Source organism: Diadema antillarum, unplaced genomic scaffold (assembly GCF_040938485.1).
Source record: "Diadema antillarum isolate AM-2024a unplaced genomic scaffold, OU_Dant_1.0 seq00001833_RagTag, whole genome shotgun sequence".
NCBI classification, from domain to species: Eukaryota; Metazoa; Echinodermata; class Echinoidea; order Diadematoida; family Diadematidae; genus Diadema; species Diadema antillarum.
Window position 1 is genome coordinate 57,040 of NW_027272506.1, and position 24,497 is coordinate 81,536.

General features: G+C 37.7%; 1 protein-coding gene across 1 annotated transcript in view; it reads left to right on the top strand.

Moving 5' to 3' along the window:
• Positions 1-24,497, top strand: part of LOC139712637 (uncharacterized) — a 95,175-nt gene that overhangs the window by 23,164 nt on the left and 47,514 nt on the right. Inside the window, exons 4-8 of the mRNA XM_071624446.1 lie at positions 2,181-2,379; positions 11,663-11,755; positions 16,658-17,152; positions 22,404-22,529; positions 23,770-23,865. Coding sequence (XP_071480547.1) covers positions 2,181-2,379; positions 11,663-11,755; positions 16,658-17,152; positions 22,404-22,529; positions 23,770-23,865 — 1,009 coding nt within the window. The remainder of the gene's footprint in view (positions 1-2,180; positions 2,380-11,662; positions 11,756-16,657; positions 17,153-22,403; positions 22,530-23,769; positions 23,866-24,497) is intronic.

Genomic DNA, 24,497 nt, shown 5'->3' on the forward strand with positions numbered 1-24,497 from the left:
TGATTTATTCTTCCTCATCCTCCTGCAGGGATTATTACACTCCTCTGTTTATTTTCTCAGGTGCCGAGTAACCTCTGACATTGATGTATTTTGGATGATCGGAAGAACCAATTTTAGGTGTTTTTGAAGGTTTTGATGATGCCAAGTTCAAGCAATAATGTGGAGGGCAGGTTTTTTTATTTTATTGTTAGTGTGTGGAGCCATTCCTTCTGTGGGGAGAGACAGAAAATGAATGAAAAAAAAAGAGCTAGAGTAAAAAGCAACAACTTGCATTGTCTAAAACATCATCAGAGCATGATGTATAATCTATTTATTGGTATAAGATGAAAGTGTTGAATTTATTTGTAATGTACATACATTCAGGTTTGCTCCGTATGCCCTTGTTGGTGATCTGATGCACTTGTGTAATTTATAACAGAGAGGGCAATATTGGACAATAGTGCAAACTTTCAGGTCTTCCCACTATATAACCTAAAACAGTGGTAGTTTCCTGATATTTGTAACCCAGTATGAAGTGAGTTTCAAGTGACTCGTGCGCTTATGCAATAAAGCAATGTGGTTTAAACAAGTAAACATGTATTTTGTTAGCTTCTAATTTGCTCCTTTTAGATTCAACACTGACAATGCTAAAGTGCTGCACAAAATTAGCTTCAAATCTTTCAAACACTGTTCTGAGTATGCTTTAATTTTTTGTTTGTTCTTATCAAGAATAATGGTGTGCAGATTACAGTATATGACAAATATTTTATGAGGTTTTTATTTTTTGTGAATTTTGTGAGTCAGTTGCTATTGGTAAATTTAACCTGTTGAGGACCCGTCCCGATTATACTCGGGCAAGTGTCTACGGGAAATGCGTGTTATAGCAAAATCAGTCCGTCCTCAACAGGTTAAAAACATGCAAAAATATCAACTCTGCTCCCCACATAAAATATGATAGGCACATACATTTCTCCATTCAGCACTGTATTCAACAATCGCAAATTTAACCACTCGTGAAATTGTTGTGAAATCCTGACTCGCACACTCAAAAAAAGTAGACTTGCTGAATGTATGGCATATACAGTAATATGTTAGTGAGATATGAAAACAAACAAAAGTATCTGTTTCAGGCTTTGACTTCCAAAGGATTTGCTCTTTCTCTGACCATGTCAGGAAGTCTTCTACCTGTCAAGCTGCTGTCACAATCACTTTAGGTCGTCCCAGATTTTTTATTTATTTTTTTACTTTATTTCTCGTGGACTGGACAGCAATACAGCCACAGCCAGGCTCTTGACCATGAAATAAGATTGTTAGGTAGCTTGTACATTTAAAGTTGAAGAGCTTTATCCAATGTTGTTGGGCTGATAGTGCAATCATTTTATTATGTAGAAATTATTTATCATTAGTAATGAAAAGCTTATTTATGAAAACAATCAAATGCATTCATATTACATGAGACAAACTTATCTCTTCCACCTCCCCAAAATGAGATCATGAATACTCCAAAATGCTCCTTTAATGGTCCAAAATTTTGGACTTTTTTTGAGTTCTATATAAAACAATTTCAGGGTTTATATAGTTATGTTTTCATCGGCGTTTGTTTGTTTGTTTGTCTATTTGCAAAATGTCTCAAAAAGTTGTTGATAGATTTGGATGAAACTTGCAGGAAAAGTTGATAATGACTCATGGAACAGATGAGTTCATTTTGATATTGATCTTGGAAAATTTTCCTCGCAGATAGGGTCAATGAACTTTGGAGTTCAAGCAGTGCATAATTTGATTTTTGATACACGTTCAAATGCATGTGCTTTGCTCAGGTAAGGCACTGCGCAGCTGAAAGCTGATGACGTAAACACAAGGCATGTTTATTGGGAAATTGGACAATTTTCAGCATATGTGTATATATGGAAATTGGCTGTTCGGAAAGGTCTGCACTCTCAGCGTATTTTTCTAGTTCTTGTCTGATTTTCCTAAAAACTTTTGCCGATTTGATTTTGATTTGATTTGATTTGATTTGATTTGATTTGATTTTTGCCGATATATTCTTTTAAGTAATAGATTTCATACAGAAATGAAATAATTTCAATAAAGAAATATGAGTTGTGTTTTAGCTCTGACAGTACATTCCATTGACAATTTGGTTTTATATCAATGTGTTAAAAGATAAAAATGAAAGTTCTTTCCTTTTTTTTCCTTGGCAGATTTGTGGAGGAAAGATTTGCTGATGATAAATGGCATCAGGTAGGGGTTGGCGTCAATCGGAATCAAATTCGAGTCTACATGGACTGTGAGGAGATCGCATCGCTGCCGACAAAGGCTGGCCAATCACGGTTAGACTTGTCAACAGCGGGAAACTTTGTTGTTGGCGGTAACTTTATGGAGACTGATGTTCCGTTTAGGGTAAGTGTGTTGCAAGTTGACAAAAATACCACCACACATTGCATAGTCAGTAGCAAGATAATATGTGGAGATGGTGAAATGCCCATATTGTCTCATTTCGAATATTGAATATTGAATAACTGAAACTGCACTGGTCTTGCACTCGAGACACAGTTTACAGTTCCAGCACGTTTATTTTCATATTTCACTTGACATCAAAATACATCCAAAAAAAGAATACAAATCAAGCAAGATACAAAATATGTTATAAGTCGGGTCATGAACAGAAAGTGTGTCAGCATGCATAATGTACATAAGACATTTCTCTATAACTTGTGAAATATGATGGAACCGCAAAAGCGAAGCTTGTAAACGCAGGTTCCATGAAAAAATACCGGTGTAAATTTGCTATGCAATCAATGGAGATAGGACACAAAGTGTCCATGCTATTCATTAGTAGGCTTGGTGAGAGATGTGAAAGATGTGATTCCATGATGTAGAACTTTCTTCCCTTCAGGCAAAGTGAATATGATCGGTTCTGTTGAGTATTCAAGGATATGAGAAATGACATTAATTCTCAAGTTTTAACTATAATGGCGCATGTATTTGATGCATAACAGAGAATGAATCGAAGTTCATTTATCTGGTTACACATGCTGGCTCACACATTTGAAATCAACACTCATTCTATTTCAAAAGTAGTAGGCCTATATATTATCTGACAGCATTCATTACTGTTTATTGTTTACTCATGTATATTTTTTACTTACACAAAAGTTATTTTCTAGGTCGATCACAATGGCAGTGTTGTACTTTAAAGATGTTTCTCGCTATGTTGACTTGTGATGGGCCTTCTGTTATACCCATATCGTCATGTCCTATGTAGGCCTATAGATAATTTTCAGAAGATGAGTTGATAGATAATTTTCAGAAGATGATTTGCAACGCCACCTGTGAGCACATTTGTACAGACAGTGTCAGCTTGTCATATGTTAGCATAGAAATTATGACTGTAGTTAAAGGGACTGTACAGTACTGATTGAGGTAGGGATTCATATTTTGAACATTCCTAAGTGAGATAATGAAAAGCCTCCTATGAAATATGAAAGAGCATGTAATTTTAGGAAGGATTCAACGTTTATTTGATGAAAATTGGTTTTCAAATGGCTGAGATATCCAAAAAAGTGCTAATAATAAAAGGCAACATGCCCCAACTTTATTAGGATCTCTTTGTTTCACCTTGTTTTGGGATATCTCAGCCATTTCAAAACCGATTTTCATCGAATAAACTTTTGATACCCCTTAGAACTGCATGCTCTTTGACATCTTATAGAGTGGTTTCTGAATATCTCGCAAAATGTTAAAAGCTAAATCTACACCTCGACCAGAACTGTACACACCCTTTAAAGTAAATATCACAATTACAATGAATAAGAGTGCGTTAGTCATCACCAGGCATATTCTGATACAGAAAATGAGAAGAATTCCAACCATTAATGTTAGAGCTAGAAGGACACATCTCTGTGTTTTTGCTGCAGACTTTCACATGCATATTCTGGTTCACATCTTGTGTATTTCACTTCATGTTGCACCAACATGTCATTAATACATCTCACCCTCACCTCTTCGATTGAAAGTGTGCCCTGTCTCAGACATTAGCTGTGTGTTTTGAGGAAGCTGTGTATTTCCAAACGTCCTTTTCCCACCGAGATCGTAATGTGGTTGACTTCACTTGACCCTCCGTTGGCTTAAGTAGGAGCAGCTGGGGAGGTTGGCTAAAAGAGCTAGGGGTAAAAATAAGATGATCGAGGGGTGTAAACTTGTGAAATGTTGCCGGTGTCTGCCATCCAGACACTCAATGTCTTTTATGAAATTTATTATGTTTATAAAAGCTCATGCCATATCACAAATTCAATGTCGTGAATGTTCTTTGTGAACTCCACCATCCAAGACTTGCAGGCTGTGGCAAGTTATGAAATCTGGCACATCAATTGTTTGGGATGGGGCGTCCTTTTCAATACTTTTACCGCTAACTCCCCCGACCCTACTATCCTTAAATAAGTGCATCCACCTTTGTGATGGCTCTGTTGGATAGGCCTACTGCTGGGGTTGATGTACCATGTGTGCATAAAGTGCATTCGAGATTGAGGAACAATTACAAGCAAGAAAAACAACTTGCTGTTGAAGTTTGACCACATTCAACCACCTGGCATTTGTCTGCTCTTGCAGCCCCTAGAAGGCTGCATGGTGTTAAAGACTTGGTAGCATGAGGATACTATGTGGTGGGAAGACTGGCCAATCTCAGATATATTTGAGAATCTTTGATATGAATTGTGTACAGCTCTATCACTATAATCTTTGTGTTAGTAGGCCTACACACATCCAAAGAATCTCAATTGGAGTCGACCTTTACCAACGAGCGTATGCTACGATGCACATATTCGCTGATGGGCACTTTTCATGATTTTTTTATATTTTTTTATGTACCCTGGTGGGCAGCAAATGAATCAGGCCACTCATAAATTCTGATGCTACCAGGACTTTAATAACTATGACGACAGAAGAGGGAATCATTTTTTTTTAACTTACATGACCTGATGATATATGTATGCATTTGTACTGCCACAACAAAGCCGTAGTTTTTTGCTCATTCCAATTGTTCAGTGGAAGTTGCTTTTAGCAACAGGTTACTACTGGTATTTGAGCAAAAAAACAGAATCAAAAGATGCTCCTGAAGGGGGAATTTTATTTTGAAGCTCGGCAGTCTTCTTCAAGTTTTTTTTTTTTTTTTTTGGTTGTTGTTTTTTTCCAAATGTTCGCTCCCTGGCTTGCCAGTATTATTTCAGTTTTTAATCACATAACATCCCCCCTCTGAATCTCCTTCCTTCCTGCCTACACCACTATTCTCTATGTGAGAATAACATTGATCAGCCACCTCCACTCGCAAACAGTGTTAAGGTGCACATACGCACCACAAAAACTCAGAGATATACCATTTTTTTTCCTGCACCAAAAAAAGGGGGAATGATTGTAGTTTTTCTAGCCAGTGTAAGAGGTACAATAAAAGAATGGTTGTGCTGTTTCTATGAATTTTATGTATGGCAAATGTCCCTTCTGACAGACTTTTTAAAACCGTCACATTTTGATGGAAACTTTTATGTTCTTTGGATGAGAGTGTTAGGCCTCCTTTCTTTTGCAAACTCTGGCCTCAGAACCTTTCTCATTTTTAGTGATTAAGAAAAAAATGTAACACAAACATCCCTTTCTAATATTTATAATAATATTTCTTCGTTGCAACTGATTGACAAATTGCCCTACATCGACGTAAATAAGCACTGAATTGATCAGTGTTTGAGTAGTAGCCATGATAAAAAATCATGGGCGTACATACTCGAGCAGGATTCGAACCCACGACCTCCTGATCACCGGACAGGCGTCATCTCCACTAGACCACCGAGCTTTCGCCCGACAGCAAGTGTTGGTTCTAATCCTTATAGCATGCAGCGGGTACTGCTTTTGTTATTCAAATTTATGAAGTTCTTCCGTCGAGATGTTGCAATGAAAACATCTCGACGGAAGAACTTCATAAATTTGAATATTTCTTCATTTGAACATTTGAAGAAAACTGATAAGAATGCAATTTTTTGTAGAATCTTCTCAATTTTTTTATTCATGAATGGAATCAATTTGTTTAATTTGCATGTTAATTGACAGGTGTGTTTTTGTATTGAATGTCATTATCATTCTATTATGCAATGAATTTCAAATAATAAAAAAAAATGTAAATAAAATTAAGGCTTCATTCTTACAACTTGCAAATTGAAGAAATTATAATAGTTATAATTATAGAAGAAATTATAATAAGAAGAAATTATAATAGCATTCCCTATATGGTAAAAGTGATTTTTCCAATGTTTAGGCAAATTATCAACAAAGTAAGATTTATCTGCAGGTAATCAGGGACTACAGTGTTGCATTTGAATCATGAGTCGAGAAATATGAGGAGCTGACAATTTTGAGAATAATTTATTAGTAGAAAAGTGAGCAAAGAAAATGGGATTCCATCGGGATTCGAGAATGTTACACAAGCTGTACTCTGATTTCACGGAGCAGTAGAATAACCACACTATCATGTCAGTCTAATATGACAGCAGAGGGGATAAGAGAGTAGAGGGGAGAGAGGAATATGAAGTTCAAAAACTGTCCTTTGCAGAGAGAGAGAAAAAAAAAAAGTTTCATGTCTGATCCCAGTGGCCAATTGGAGTTGGCAGGGTCAACTTGATTAGGTTTGGGAGGTAGAGTCTCACAGTTTGGTGTAACATGTGTATACATGTATCACTCATTATGCCCTGGAGGTGGAAACAAGCAGGTTTCTCAACAGGCATATAGATCGTAACCTCTGGAGGACATAGGCTGATTTTGTCAATTGCATGAACAATCTCACTGTGGAGTGTTTTATAAGTAGCAATGCCAGTCTGATGCAGTGTTTTTGTTCTTTTAAATATGTATATTCTTGCAGAAATAAAATGAAATGAATGAATGAATGAATGAGTGAATGAATGAATGAATGAATGAATATAACAGAATTAGATTTTCAAATTGTAGGTCAAATTAATCAAGCAGTTCAGGATAAGACAATGCCCAACAGTATGGAATTGTGCAGGATAAAATAAGGACAAAATGAATTAGATAAAGTTAGAAAATTATTATATTAGGCAGAAATAGGCATCATCCAGACAACTTTGATACTGTAGAATTTACAACATAATGTGAAATACAAAGAAGCTGATCCCAGTAAGTAGCTCTATCCACTTGTGTGTGTATGTGTGTGTGTGTTTGCACATTTTTAGATAACAGATTCTGTAGACTTTTTTGTGCACTATTGTTACATGTCATTGGCTAATGATAATTTTGTGTCTAACTTGTAGAAAGTCTTTCCAGCTATTTTTCATAATTGAATACCGTAAAGTTCCGTGTATAAGACGCACCCGTGTATAAGACGCACCCCTAATTTCGGACCTAGAATAAAAAAAAAAAAAAAAAAACACGAAAATGTCCACGCAAATATTGCGTGTGTCATACATACTATTTCAGCTCAAAATTTCCCTAGAATGTAGCATGTATTTGCTCTATTTTTCGTTTCCTTTTATATTTTCTTTTAACGGTATTCATCGGACATCAACAAAATACGGAAGACGCAAAATGCGAGACTTGTCTCGGTACTCACTTGCTATTGTTTCGCCTTTCAATCGTGGTACTATTGTGTCATGCATATCGTACTCATGAGTGTACATTACGATCTTTGCTGTCATACATAGCAGAGGGTGTCTCGCATATTGACACATGTCAGACTGGAAGGTTCATAACGAAAAATAAGAAAAACATCAACAAGTGTAGCAGAGGGATCATACGGCAAGACGTACGGTGCGTACGGTAATTACACTCATGCACTGTTACCAGTAACATGTACTTCAAGGAGCTTCAAACACACTCCTTGGTCTCTTGTACCATGCTTGTGTGCACAGTGCTAGCCTTTTGCAAAAGGCAGCTCGCTATAATTTCAGCACACGCACACAGAGAGCAATGGACTTGCACACACAGCGCGCAACGGGCAAGCGCGCTTCGATCCGATCGCTGTGTGCACGCGAGTCCATTGCAAAAAAGCCTCTCTGCAGCTGCTGCCTTTGCCAAAGGCTTGCTAGCTAACTAGCTAGCTGACTACAGTGTAGCTATGCTATCCTAGCTGGCCTCGCACTCGTGAAATGAAGAGCAAACGAACGACATGGATATGCATGCATGCTTCACACATCGTTCATATTTACGGTGACAGAGTGTCGATCCTACTCCGTATTTTACAGCTTTTGTCTATGGCCATATTGATACTAGTACATTGATAAGTTTTACGGTATTGGTAATTGTCCCCGCCGAACGAGTTCGAGCAGGGGACTATGAAACGGGCTCCGTACGTGTGTGTGTCCGTGTGTCCGTCCGTCCGTGTGTCCGTCCGTCCGTCCGTGTGTCCGTGTGTGCGTCCGTGTGTGATCAAAATCTTCAATTTGCTACTTCTCTGTCATTTATGAGCCAATTTTGATTCTGTTTGCTTTATATGATAGCACTACATGGGAGCTTTGAAACTTCTACACAGAATTTCAGTCGTGACCTTTGACCTTGACCTTTGACCTATATTGTACATTTTGCTACAAAATGCTACTCCTTCGCCATTTCTAACCCGATTTCGATTCCGTTTGCTTTATGTGATGGCACTAGGTGAGGGCTTCAAAACTTCTACACAGAATTTTGACCTTTGACTTCTTTGACCTTTGACCTTGATTTTTTGACCTATATTGTACATTTTGCTACAAAATGCTACTCCTTCGCCATTTCTAACCCGATTTCGATTCCGTTTGCTTTATGTGATGGCACTAGGTGAGGGCTTCAAAACTTCTACACAGAATTTTGACCTTTGACTTCTTTGACCTTTGACCTTGATTTTTTGACCTATATTGTACATTTTGCTACAAAATGCTACTCCTTCGCCATTTCTAACCCGATTTCGATTCCGTTTGCTTTATGTGATGGCACTAGGTGAGGGCTTCAAAACTTCTACACAGAATTTTGACCTTTGACTTCTTTGACCTTTGACCTTGATTTTTTGACCTATATTGTACATTTTGCTACAAAATGCTACTCCTTCGCCATTTCTAACCCGATTTCGATTCCGTTTGCTTTATGTGATGGCACTAGGTGAGGGCTTCAACACTTCTACACAGAATTTTGACCTTTGACTTCTTTGACCTTTGACCTTGATTTTTTGACCTGTATTGTACATTTTGCTACAAAATGCTACTCCTTCGCCATTTCTAACCCGATTTCGATTCCGTTTGCTTTATGTGATGGCACTAGGTGAGAGCTTCAACACTTCTACACAGAATTTTGACCTTTGACTTCTTTGACCTTTGACCTTGATTTTTTACCTATATTGCACATTTTGTTACAAAATGCTACTTTTGGCGGGGACATATATTACGCACCGCGTAATTTCTACTTTTCCTTGTTTAGTAATGATACCTGTACATCGCGTATTCCAGCTACTAGGTTGGCTGTTGGTAGCTTGGTAGACTGACATCGGTAGCATACAGCAGTGCTGTTACAGCTGTTGTCTATGGCCAGATTGATATATCGTTACTGCACAAAGCCAATGTAAGTTTATCTCGTATTTGCAGCTTTTGTGCGTGTCCAGATTGAAAGATCGCGGCAAAGATCGCTCTTTTATCCGTAAGTTTTAGTGATTGCTTACCTTCCAAACGTCGATGGGCATACATGGCCCCAAGTTAGCCTTATAAAATTGAGTGTACATGATGGATTTTTTTCCGTGATTCGACTGTACCCGTGTATACGACGCACCCCCGATTTTCAACGTTTTTCGACGAAAAAATAGTGCGTCTTATACACGGAACTTATGGTAGTTAATTTGTACAAGATTTTGACCAAAAAAAATAATGTTTTGCAAAATTGTTCTGTTCATTCTGTTAACACACTCAAAGTGATTGTGTATATTTCATATGTATTACATTGAATCAGATATAAAAATGACTGGGGGTGGGGTCTGTGTGATTGCATTTGAATGAGTTTTGTGAAGTAGACAGGGAAATATGTTGAATAGGTGCCTATTGCTCCCTTGCCTCCTTCCCTCAAATCATAAAATCAGTGTATATCAAGAACTGTCAATCTAGGAACAAACTTTTACCCCTGTTTTTGCACCAGTGCGCAACAGGTGTAGACAATTTTTGATGGAAGGAGAAAAAAGTCATCAATTGGTGTCAATTGTTACCTCTGCCTGCTGAATTGCTAATGCATATGATTAGCTTGTTGTCTTGTTCTTTCATCAGAGGTCACAGAAGATATCAATCGAGGGCTGGGTCACCCTGGTTGCTGCACTTTCATGGATGTATCTTATCACTTTTGCAAAGCTTTGAATACTGTAGAGAGGACTAGCTGACTTTAATCATAGGAAAGTGAGATATTAATTGTCTTGTAATGGGAGGAAAATGAGATATTAGTTCTTGTGATTAGAGGAAAATGAGATATCAATTGTCTTGTGATTAGAGGAAAATGAATCATCTGCTTTTTCTTCCTCATTTATGTACCTCTCAGCTGCCGAGTAGACTTGTCATAAACTTGCAAACTTTGCACAGACCCCACCAGATAACAAGAAAAGGGTTAATGTCCTTGAATACAGCACATAATGTGGTGGACATGTTATATTAGTTACGTTCACGCGCAGTTGCCAAACTTTAAGTTTAGGTCGAAAACTTAACTGTCAATGATTAGCTCCACTCATGAATTCATGACGCAGGTTCATGCATGCACCTAAACTTCAAGATACAACTTACGAGCGAATCCCGCTTGATGATTATACCGGAAGTGCAGAGTCTTCACTATGACCTTATGCCCATACAAAATACCCAGTTGGAGGTTGATCCGAAAGCAAATGAGAAGTGATGGTCACGCTAACTCACAAGCTCATTGATTATTGTGTCCACACAGATCAAAACTACGAGTGGGAACCCCCTGTGGCTTGTGGATAGAGCGTAAAACCTAAAAGATGTCCTGTGGTTCTAATCATCGACTAAACTTTAAGATTGCTAACTTTCAAGTGCGTCCACACAGCGCTAAACTACGAGCTAATCGTTCAGAGTTAAGTTTTCGACCTAAACGTAAAGTTTAGGAGAAGCTTGTGAACGTAACTATTGAATGTCCCAGCTGAGGAATTAAATTTTGTTTCTTCCTGTATGTTGGCGATACAGATATGCATTTATATGTTTTAATCAAAGACTAGGTCATTTGTTTCTATGCAGATCAAACATTTTGATATACTGCAAAACAATATTTTCGAGGCATGAAATTTTAGCGAATTGGAGCCGACGGCCTTTTTCGTGGCATGAAATATTCGCGAGTTGCCTCTAACATTCAATGCATATAGTGAAGACAAGAACTTTTGTGTGCAAATTCAATTTCGCGAATCTTGGCTCTCACGAAATTAAAATGCACGCGAAGATTCCTCGTTTTACAGTACATTATTGATATGCGAAATGCAGCAGCTATTACAGTGTGCTAATCTACAACTAGGACAAGTTTGGTTGTATTACTAATGGTGTTGAATAAGCTTAGCAAGTTAAGCTTAATGCTAGTGCATATAAAGAAGTAGATATCTTATTTGTCTATAATTCTATTAATTTTTTTTAAAGTGAAACCTTATGTTTTATGTTTCTTTCAATCTATTTTTGACGTTTATCTTTTGCAGGGGGAGATGCAAAATCTGATATTTGTGGATAACTTCAAAACCTCAAAAGACTGCAGCTTTGTCTATCCTTGCCATGGACAAGAAATAACCACGGTGAGTATTCTATCACTCCTGCTCCACTTTGAATTCATTATTATCTTAGCATCTTGTAGGAAATAAAAAACAAAAAACTTATTCTCAGTTGTGTCAGTCAAAGATCAACAAGAAGAAAAATTCATTCCCTTTATATGTGGTGCGTTATCACATTACCCAGGGCTGCACACTGACCCATTTTTCTGTACTGGTCCAACCTGTCTGTCAGACCAGTGGGTACCCAGTTTTTCCATCTTTTGCTGGTCCATTCCTGAAAAAGTTACTGGTTGGACAGTGATTTTTACTGGTCAGGGACCATCGGACCAGTGCCAGTGTGCAGCGTTGCATTACCTGTACAAAGTTTGAGATTACAAAGGGGGAAAATGCACGTAAAGCTGACTTTGGCAATATAACCTTCACAGTTTTATAACTTTCAATCATTTTAAAAAATATTTTCCATGTTTTGTAGTAGGGCAAATTGTATATCAATTCAAAGCTTAGTATTTGACAAATTCATATTTGAAGATCTATATATTTTCACTACATTGTATGGATTTTGTGATGATCCATCCGACCATCACATTACATTAAGTTTTGCAGCCTTTTGATGGGCACATACGGTAGAAAACTAGTTATGATACATGTTATAGTTGTCTCTGTAGCATTAGGGCAGAAAACTCTATCTTTCCATATATCTCATAAATGTGGAAGGGATGGCAGGCCCTCCCCCTTCCCCTTCAACATAACATCCATCACATATTGATAAGAAATTGCTCACATTGCACAGCAAGAGTCTACCTCAAAGTTGTTGTTTTTTTCCAGGAATCCCACTGTTTCCATACTGACTGTTATACTTAAGTAAAAGATGTCCTTGTAATTTCAAAATAATTATGTTGAGTTTGAGTGCTTTCTAGCCATTAAAAGGGAAATATTGTGTTGGAATGTGTAAAGTGAATGATACATCAGAACTATGGATTTTTCAGACTCAAAGGAAGCCATTTCTGATAGTGCTAGACGAGTACTCACAGCATTGTGATTTTGCTTTCTACAGTTACTAAGTTAACATGGAAAAGAGATAAAAATGTCCCCAAAAAATATATATTGGATACTAGTAAGCATTTGTCATCATATCCTGAGAAAGGGAATTCTATTGGATGTCATGTTAACTACAAATTTTACAGTGTACCTCTGAAGTTTTATGGTGTTTTTTTTTCTAAAGCAGAAGTGAATATGGGATTTTAACAGGGGCCAGTATATATTCAGGGAGGGAAGAAAACGTCTTGAAAGGAGACAAGTGAAGAGAGAAGAGACGTCTTCCTGATTTGGGAGATGGTCCAATTAGTTGGAAGAACCCTGGATGTACCTGCCAGAATTTAATGGATCATTGCACAGGCTGACAGGGGGCTTGACTGTGGGAAGAGGGAGGGGTAGCATGAAGGATCATTTCATGTGCTGATGGAGGGAGATCAGGGCAAAACATGGTGCCTTGCACATATTCGGGAGAGGGAGAAGGTTTTTTTTCTGACACTTTATGCCTACTCTTTGCAGTATGACACTCCAAGAGGGCATATATGAAACAGAAGTATCATAATGTCTTCTGCTGAATTTTGTCAGCTTAAATTTCTCATCAAGAACATGACCAGGATGTAAGACATGAGAGCATCATTCTGTGGCATTTACTTAGCAAAAATGATCAAACTTTCTTCCCATTGACTTCAAACCCAACAGAAACAAAATCTGTGAGTAATGGTCAGTAATATCGCAATGTGACTTTTAAAAGTATGTTAGGATGTGATTACTGTGGGAGCTATAGGTATGATATGATTTTTAAATTCCTTTACTTTTTTATTACAAATGATCCCTGTAGGATTGATTTTTCAAACTCTAGTAGATATCCTTTGTATTATTTAATAGTGCTCCTTGCTGTCAGACACAGTCTAAGATTGTAAATCCGCATACGCACTACATCCAGACTGGTTGGTTTTGTTCCTATGACTGAAATGCATTGCTCAGAGTTGTTAAATGCAGGTATTGTCTTTAAAACACTTGTATGATTACGCTCTTTCACGATAACAAAATATTGGACTAGTACTGTAAAAGTAGAAATTTTCGCGGTGTTCTGAAATTTTCGCGCATTTCGCGCAATGAGAAGCTAGCGCGAAAATAAAAGCACGCGAATATTTTTGCATGCCATATGTTCCAGTACTTGTTGTCTTGATTCGGCGGAATTTAAAACACGCGAAAGTCTTCTGACACGGCCAAGCGCGAAAAATTAGTCGCGCGAAAATATCCACTTTTACAGTATACTCATCTAGTACCTCCTAAGTATGCTCTTGTCCCCTTCTCTGTGAGTCTCCAGCGAGGAAGTAAGCCAGTAAGAAAGGTGTGGGCGCAGGGGAACTTCTGTCATCACCTGTTAGTCACAAGATAAAATGTCGTCACGGTCACATTCCTCCTAGACCTTGAGGTCCACTGGGAGTCATGGACTCCTTGAATTGATCGCTAGGATAGCAAAGTTGTTTTGACTGCAGGGGTAGGACTGTGATTCCTTTTCCTCTGGGATCCTGAAGGCAGAATCATCATCTTTTAAAGGCATAATTGACCATTTGCAGATGAAACAAAAACCCAGCATTAGTGCTTTGAAATAGTTCCAAAATGTGAGTTTGGGATAGAAACAACCACTGTAAAAATATGAACCTGTATAATCAGTGTTATGTATTGTTAAATACACAAAATATGAACAATAATAATAAAAATGTTGCCAGACTAAACTGTCTACAATTACGGTTTAATCAGAAAAATTCTGATATCTCCTTATATTTCATACTTTATTGCAAAAATTTTATATGGTAGGATTTTTTGTGATACAACTGACCCACACATATGCATCAAATATGATATCTTGAACACATTTCAAATCACTGTTCCCAAATGTAAACAAGACCTTTAAAGCTCTGCCAGCCCCCCCCCCCCAAAAAAAAAAATCTCTAAGGCCGCGTTCATGCGGATTTCGTAGCCAGAATCACAAACATGAATCATGATTCAAAACGGCGTTTCAAATCACGGTCTCAGCGGAAGAGCGTTCATGCGGGCTTTCGCAACGCTGATTCTGGCTCTGCTCATTCTTTGCCATTGCGCAGCATACTGCGCAGTTTGACCTTGTCTCTGCTACACAGCTTGAGCCAGACCACCTTATGGCAGTATGCCAACTGTATCAGTCAGTTTATTATAGGCCTTTACGTTTATATTTCGGTGAATACTTTCCAATAAGCTGTGGCATTCAGGCTCTGCCCACAGATCGAAAAATCTTAATTTTTCGTCTCTCCAATTGTTTCCCTTGGTATAGACACATCACTGCAGCCATTACTATTATCAACTCAATCGGAGAGTAATTACATGTATTATTTTATTAAACAGCTAGATACTATCATAGAATCGGTGTATGGCGTTGATGTAAACCAACAAATGCAAGTATGGTACCGAAACACACGATTCATAAGACGTACACAAGCGCGCGAACAGAACAAGAAGCTGTGGGATACTGGGGATACCCCGTGAGATACGCATGCGCACAGCGCACAATGACGTCATAGAATCATGATTGAAATCACGGTTGCGTTCATGCGGCTTCTGCGATCGTGATTCTGGCAGAATCATGATTCAAAACGCCCTTTTTTCCGCGTTTCAGATCGACGTTTTGAAACGCGTTTAAATGGAAAAATCGCATGAACGCAACGCAACTAAACACGTTTAGTCGCTAAACGTGTTTAGAAACGCAATTCTAGTTTCGCATGAACGCAGCCTAACTTGTATTTTGGCATATCAAAATACCGACCCATGTTGCAACATGCAGACTATGATATTTTAAAGAGATGAGATATCCTTTTCCTGCTGAAATTTGCTCATAATAGTAGCAAGTGAAGAGTTTGTTCGCAAAAACTGATAAGTCCATATTTGCCAAATGGAGATATTTGCGATTAAAGGTCAATTAAAATAAAGAGAATAATAAGAAAATCTTTGCTTCTTTTGACCATAACTTCAAAAATGTACCTTTATATGTAGTGACCAATATATCATTTAAAAGGTATTATTTTGTGCTTTATGACAGAGACTGTACTTCAAAATCTTCAAAAATGGACTTATTGGTTTTGCGAACAAACTCTTCTAGTCTAGTGGAATGAAATTGAGTCATAAGATGCCTGTAGCTTTCAATCCTGGCAGGATATTCGTCAGAGGAACAATGGTAAACATAAAGTGTAAGCAGAGACACATATCAACAAAGCATGCATCATTTGGAAGGGCTGGGTATACAGGACAAAGAAAACAAGGGGTAGGTTCGGTGTCAAAGAGGGAGCCAATTATGTAAGGAGGGAATTAATGCATTGGAGCGAGCTAGTAGTTAATACCTAATGATTAGTTTCGAGTGTTGGTACAGATAGTCATTGGTGATTCAGATTAGCAAGCTTATAAAAGCCAGTGTAATTGGAGGACTGGCCATAGGCCTATTCTGTCCAATAAATGGCACCTATTGTTCAATTAAGTGTTGGGTAGAAGCTGTGCCAAGATTCTGATGTGATTTATTTAACTCTTGTTTACCGTTAGGATCTAGAGGTAAAGTTTTTGAATTTTGGCAAAACAAAAAATAAAGTATCTCTTGAAGATTTTCTGTAAGATTTGAACACCTGGCAAAAGTCAGTTTTCAAGAATTGTTTTTCTTCTCATTTTCTTCAACTTGTCCCTTGTTTTAGTCCTGCCTTTTAAAAACATGATACTGCTCTTGAGTCCACTTATCGTCCCTTTAGGGACCAGTTTGTGCTGAGAAATGCTGCCTTGCAGAAGTTTAGCCTCCTAAATTCCTTTGTGACAGCTATAAACCTTCACGATTTCTCCCTGTATCAATTATTTTCAACTGTCGATTTGCAGATGCCAACAACAGGAGCAAAGCTGCCAGAAGTAGAAACAACAACACCAGCACCTGTTGTAAGAACACTTGAACCTTCTGTGCCACAGGTAACCACAAAAGTGGAGCCCACACCAGAGAAACGTATTACCATACCAACACCAGAAACGCCGCAACCACAAGTGACTCTTAAGCCCCCAGAACCAATGCCATCCCCAAGCAAGGAACCAGAACCGCCCATGGGGACTGTTAAACCTCCGGAACCTGATATTACACTGCCAGAGCCAGACACAAAACCATCACTAGGGACAACACCAGTGGTACCGCTTGTGGTTACCATGATGACACCATTTTTCTCGTCAACCACAAAACCATACTTCACGCCAAAGGACTATACACTTGCACCAGTAGACAAAGATTTTACCACAGTTGATGGGATCGGAAGGGATGTTACCACAAAGAAAGATGACAGGATTCTTTTCACAACACCTGTATCCTATGAAACCACAATGTCCCCGGTAAGTACCTATTCTTTTTCTGTCACATTTACATTTATTTGTCCTTTCATTTTCATTTTCAAAGATTTATTTCTCTAACAGGGAGCCTTGTTTGGGTAGCATTGACAGGGAAAGTTCCCAAATCATACATATTCCGCAACATTATGCAGGAGGATGAGTACCATACTTAATGGAAGTTTGAGGAAAAATTGCATAATGCACTAATGTGTTGATGAGGATACAGTGCACTCCCGGTATAACGAACGTAGTTATAATGAAATTTGGGTTATAATGAAATAAAAGTTCAGGTCGCAATATTATCCTCCCTATGTTTTTTTATTGTTTATTTGTTCAGGTATAATGAAATTTTGATATTTTTAAAGAAAACTGCCAGTCCCGAGGATTTCATTATAACGGGAGCCCACTGTATAGATTGAGGAATTGATCTGTTAATATTTAACTCATATATTTTGGAGGTTATTGTTAGATATGCCAAGAAGGCACATTCACACTGTAACTTTGATGTGTTAATGAAACATTGGAAGAAGAAGAAAGTGATCATTCAGCAATGATGAGACTTATCATAAGAAGCCAATGAGATGTGAAAAAACAACAACTACTACTACTACTACTACAGCAAATCAAACATACTCTTTACTGCTGGTGTCAACTGACTGTCTCCTTCAAGTTGTAGCCTTGTCATATGAAGAAAAAAAAGGAAGATTCTAGAATGGGATGCACAGCCAATCAGATTATGCCAAATGACATACCGACAGTTAGTTGGTCAAAGGCCAGTAGGTATGAAAAGGTGGGGAATGCTCCAGCTGATTTGCATGATGACATCAGTGTCTGCTTCCACTCTGCTGACATGTTCATGTAGCAATGGAAAAGGATGAAAAAACCACAGGATCAGTACATCATTTAAACAGCTGTATATATACATAGCAGAAGTATCTTTTTTGTCGGGAGGAGGGATGGGATTTGCTGGTGGAGATGGGGTGAGTGAGTAGGAGTTAGAGATTTGTTGTTTCCACCTGCAATGCCTTACCTAGAGTTTTAGAACAAGGAAAAGAAGACTGCCACAAAAAGAATGTTCTAGCGTGAATGAGATTAAATTCCATTTATTTCACTTGAATGCAGAATCCATGAAGTCCAAGATTTTAGGTTACTTTATTTTTGCAAGTTAGACAGAGTACAAACAAACAGATAAGATATCCTTTGTTGAAAAGAAGTTCCAGCAAAATCTTGTTGAAGAAGACAAAGTCAAGAAAAGGAAAGTAAAGAGAAGAGAAATGAGAGAAAAAAGTTTATATGTACATGATTGTTGTGTGCAATGAAAGAGGTACTAGTGGACTAAGAGAGAGAGAGAGAGAGAGAGAGAGAGAGAGAGAGAGAGAAAGGGGGAATATCTGAAATGGGGGAGAAGTATTGGTGAATCCAAATCATAAAGTTAAAGGACTAAACTACTCATTGTGTTAGCTGAAATAAAAAAGGAAACAAACAGTTATACCAAAGGCAAATGAAACAGAAAGCTAGATTATTTAGCCTCCATCCTCTGTTTAAAGAAGCCAATGACCTATGAAAAAAAACCCTAAAAACCAAACATACTCTTTATTGTGGGTCTCACCTGACTGTTAGCCTCAAGTTGTGGTCTTGTCATGTGAAGTAAAAAGGAAGATTCTAGAATGGGAGGCACAGCCAATCAGATTATGCCAAGTGACATACCGACAGTTAGTTGGTCAAAAGTCAAGGGTAGTTATGGAGACGCAGGGAATGCTCCAGCTGATACGCATTGTAAAATCGCTGTCTGTACATGCAGTGCTGACATCCTAATGTAGCAATGGAATTTAAGGGGGGAACCCACCGCAGACTCAGTACACAATTGAATCAACTTTTATTCAGCAATCAGTATTCTTTCTTTTATTGTTTACTTGTGTGGATGGGATGAGACTTATTTTTTTACTTTTTTTTTCTTGGGGGGGGGTGTGTTTTCACTTGCAATGTATTACTTAGAGTTTTGGCACAAGGAAAAAAGTTCACCATGCCACAAAAGAATGTTCTGGAGTATCTAGGATTGAATCTCATCTATTTCACTCTAATGTAGAATCTATCAAAACCATGATTTTAGGGTAACTTTCAACAAGCTGGACAGACAGAAAAACCAAACAAAAACCAAACAAAAGGAGAGACCATCTCAACAAGAGAAGCTCTTGCAAAATCATCTTAATGAAGACATAAAGAAAGGAAAGTAGAAAGAAGGAGGAAAGTTTTGACAGTCATGATTCTCATTTGCAAGGAAGGAGGTACTAGTGGATGGGGAGGTGGGGGGGGGGAGGGGGGAGTACCTGAAGCAGGAATAGAAACATTGCGTGAATCTAGATCATAAAGAGAAAGGATGAGGAATTAACATATATATATATATACAACAGTTTGTATGGAAAGACTATAAACATTGTTACAGGATACACAGAAAGAAACACAGAAAAGTTAATAGATCCTAGCTTCACATGTCTATCCCCAATAGATTTGTTAGGGGGGGATGGGGGTGGAAGGGGGAGGGGAGAGAAAAGTTTCTGAGTGAATTTGTAATAAATAACCATGAAAACATGGGGCCTCAGACTCAGTGACCATTAATGACTGTAATGTAACTTTGCCAGTGGTATAAATAACTTGCATCCATGATCTGCTACCTAAGGTAATTATATACCTCTTGATGGCATAGTGCTCAATGAGGTAAAGTCTAAACACTAATGTAAAACTACAGTGACTTTTGGGCCACAATACTAAATGTTTCTAGTCTTAAGACCTTGTGAATCACTTGTATTATCTTTGAACATTGCTGTTACTAGATTTTTTACTTGTGTTTCTATTGCACAGTATCAAATGTAACCTGAAACATCGCCAGAAAACTGCAGACTGGATTACAATTTGTTTTACTTTGCTTGAAGTTCAGTAATTGAGGGCACATGCACTTGTAGAATAGATGGATCATGTCATGAGTTGAATTTTCCAAAAGTGAACTTTGAATAGAATAGGTCACAAAAACAACATAATTGTTCATTTTCTTGAAGGCCATTCATCTGTTGGTATACATTGGAATCTTACTGATTCCTGGGAGGATATGTTTGTTTAAGAAAAAAGAAAAGAAAAGTGAGAGTACAAAGGCCTGATATGTAGAATGATTGAACATGTAAATCTTCTTTGTGGAAAACCACTGATCAGATGTAACTGAATTATCAATTTTCTTCAACATAAATTCTCTTGAAGATTTGAGATATAAATAGTGTTTTGAAGAATTCTTCCTCAGAAATGGTTCTCCTTCTCTGAAAGGGAAATTGAAACTGACAGTAGTAATAGTTAGTCACAGAAAGTGAGTTTTTGATTTTTTTTTTTTCATCCAAAAGAGTTTAGTGATAAAGGAAAGCCTTTATAGACAACATTGTGTTCAATGTTTGAGTATTGTGAATTGTTCTAGTTGCCTCTGTCTTTTTGTTTCTGGGTGTTTTTGAGCAATCTTGTGATGAACCCTGTTTTGTCACAAAATATCTTACAGGTTTTTTTATGGCATCATAATCATTTGGTTTTATATCTTAATAAGGCTTTTTGAATTCATTCCCTTGGGTTTGGACTGTATTATAAATCAAAACTTCTCTAACAAAATAGAAGAATTCATACTTTACTTAGTGTGGATTTTGATATACATATATATTGGTCCACTGACTATTGGTGATAGCAGGTAGTTGATAATTCCCTCATCCACACTCACTCGCACATGCATACACAAATACTATGCACAGATAAACCATTGTAGCAATGTTTATTATTTCTCTATGTGCAATTTGAATATTCAGTATATTGATCTAAGTTCATTTACCACGCAGAAACAATAAACCAATTCAAATTGAGTGAAAAGAAGGGTGAAAAACAAGTAGAAAAGAAGATTCCAGATTCAAAGGCTCGTTCCCAATGAATGCTTTATCCCTGCTGCGCTAGAGTCCCGTCCACCTCATCTGCAATTGTGTCAGCGAGTTCAGGGTCCTCCCAAACAGCATGTTGCCAATAATGGCATCTTGCCTCGAACTTTCCACAATCTTGTGCAGGGAATTCTGGAGAAAGAGAAAGACGAGGAAATTAGGAAAGAAAAGGAGGGAGATGAAGAGAGATGGAGAGAGTAAGAGAGAGAGAGGTGGAGAGATCAGGTATCACAATGTGACCCATACCTAGGACCGGCTGTTCAGACGGCCTCCCTGCCTGAAATAAATCGATGATAGCTTCTCCCTTCCTACTCTTTTCCCTGAACTCTTCTTTGTGTAGGAACACAATCTTCTTGGAAGCTAGAAACCACTAATTGTCAAGACCTTTCACAGAATATTTTCTGGGCATTGGTGAGAGTTGTGCATCTTGTGTCACAAAAATTGGATTATATAAATTTGGGCATATCAAAATAAGTGTGTATATGATGGAAGAAGCAATATTGTTATCCTTTTTCATGATGTGTCTTCTCCACTATACTTAAATTGTACAGCAGTGAAGATTTCACATTGTTGCTGGTCTAGTTATAATTTCTTTGAGAATGCATGTGATTTGCATCATATAGCCTATTATGTGAATGTTCTGCTGTGCACAAAATGATGGTGTCCAGCAATACAAGTCCGCAGTCACAACCCCCAGGAGGAGTTTGTGTTATTGCACTGTGTAGATAGCCTGCTGAGCAAGGCTCTTCCTTTCAATGTAGGAATCCATCATCACAAGAACCTATCAGTCCCATGCATAGAATATCCTGTTGAGATTATACACCTGTGTGAAAGTAATGTGTACCCAATATTAGAGGCAACTTCTTCATTACTCTCCTACATCCCCATCCCACCCCTCCCCAAGAATAAGAGGGAGAGAGACAAAAAAAAAAGCCAGTAAAGATAAAAGCTACGTGTATACCTCTTTGTACCCATGTAATATGTGGTAGTCAACTTCAACAACTAAATTCTGTTTGCACTTATCATGTTGTTACAGTAAGTTCTATATCCGTATAATTTGATATTTCATGAATTACAAACTAGGACACCATTGCGAGAGGTTGAATTTTCGTGAATTGCCACCGGCATTCAATGCATTGGTGTAGACAAGAACTTTCGCATGCATTTTAATTCCACAAATTTTGGCTCTTGCGAAATTCACTAAATTAGAATGCATGCGAAAATTTCTGCTTCTTCAGTATGTGGTGATAATTGCTATTTGCCATTTCTCCTTTGTCATTTTCCACCACTTTTTGAAGAGCCGGATGACAATTATTGAAACGGGAATCCCGGGACTACCACAGGGACTGATTGATTACCTCCTGATGAATGATGACAAGGAGGTCGTAGCATTTCTCCTAGAGCAGCTGAGGTCTCAGTATCCTGTGAGTAAAATAGTGATAATGCTGATTTCATCACATAAAAACAATGTGAAGCAAATGTCATTTTATATATCATGTTTCAAAACATACAAGACTTTACTTGCATATTATATATGTATTAATAACACACATAATTGAAACATAGATTAAAACAATATTGGATTTTATTTGTTAATTATCAACATAAATATCTGATAGTCATGAAAGCTAAATTTCTGATGAAGAATTTGTGACATTCTCCTGATTCTTTGTTTTCTAGATATTATCTCACTTCATTTCCAAAGACGTCCTGCAAATTGTGGCACAAAACTTTACCACTTTACCACTTTAATACAGTTTTGAGAAAATTGGCTTTGATATCTACATGCAGTCAAATATGTATATTGATTTAAGAATCTTTACACATTGGATAATTTGAAATGCCACACTTACAAGTCACATGTTTTATGAAAGCAGCAAATCCAGTTTCAGCACATTCCCACACTTCAAATTCAAACAGGAGATTAGTGAAATATCACAGTTTTTAGCTTAGCGAAGTTGTATTCTATTTTTTTAGCCAAACCACATTATTTGTAAGTCATTTCATCCAGTGAAGTACACACTTTGCATAATTTTAATCCAGTAGAACCTATCTCCTCTTGACCCCTTGTAGACTAGTCCTGAGTATACTCGGGCAGGTGTCTATGGGAAATGTGTGTTTTAGCAAAATCAGCCCGTCCTCAACGGGTTAATGAAGATAGTAGAGTTGTTTTCACTGTACCATGATGAAGTTCTTTAAAATTTGCTTGGATAGTATCAATTTGCTCTTCCTTGTGACACCTGTTGTCTTATGGGAGTTTATTTGTTACTTGTCAACATAAATGTTTGGTAGTCATGATAGTCATTTCAAAACATTCCCAGTTTTAAATTCAAAGAGGAGACTATTGAAATATCAAAGTTTTTATTCTAGCAAAGTTGTCAAGTTTCCTATTTTTTCATCAAATCTGCCTTACTTGTAAATCATCTCGTCCAGTGAAGTACGCACCTTGCATAATTTAAACCAGTATCTCCTCTTAATGAAGATATAGAGTTGTATTCACTGTACCATGTTAGAGTTGTAAAGTTTGCCTGGATAGTATTAACCCATTGAGGGCGGGCTGATTTTGCTACAACACGCATTTCCCATAGACACCTGCCCGAGTTTACTCGGGACTCGTCCTCAATGGGTTAATTTGTTCTTCCTCATGACACCTGTTGACTACAGATCCTAAGAGGGCTGCCTGGTCCGCCAGGTGAGCCAGGCAGAGATGGAAGTCCAGGACCAACGGGGCCGGCGGGACCCAAAGGAGTACCTGGTGGGGTATGAACAAATTTGATCTGCCTTTATACTGTACCAGAAACATTTTCTAGGAGTGAAACATCAGTCCAAGTATCTAAGACATAGATGAAAAGCTGATGTAGGTCAGTGAACTCATGTCCACACACAGATACAGTGTAGGGAAATCCCGTTCTATGCCCTGCAGTTTGAATCCCCATCTGCTCCTTGCAGGTGGAATACTGTACTGTTTTATTTGTAACCTTTCCTTAATGACATCCCATTTTGACACTACAAATCTTATTTCTGCCATACATTATTGCGTAATTCTGATGTCAGCAGTGCATTGTCATATAGAAAATATAGTTACCGCCTGACTATGTCCATATGTGGGAGATTAGTCTTTTTCTCCTTCCTATAAAACCAATGAACTCATGTGGACTTTTTTTTTTGGTCCAAATCAAAGGCTTTTTTCAAATTAGCCGCGCTGATTTACGTTTATTTCGATGATTTTCTTCTACATTCTTGAACTAAATTATCATATCAGCTTCAATGTTCTGTGGGTATATCCATAGTAAAAGGGTACATTTCAGGGATGTCAGATTATTTTCTGTTTCCATTGAGCATCAATCCCCAATAAGATATGATCTTTTAGATAACTTGAATGAGAGATAACT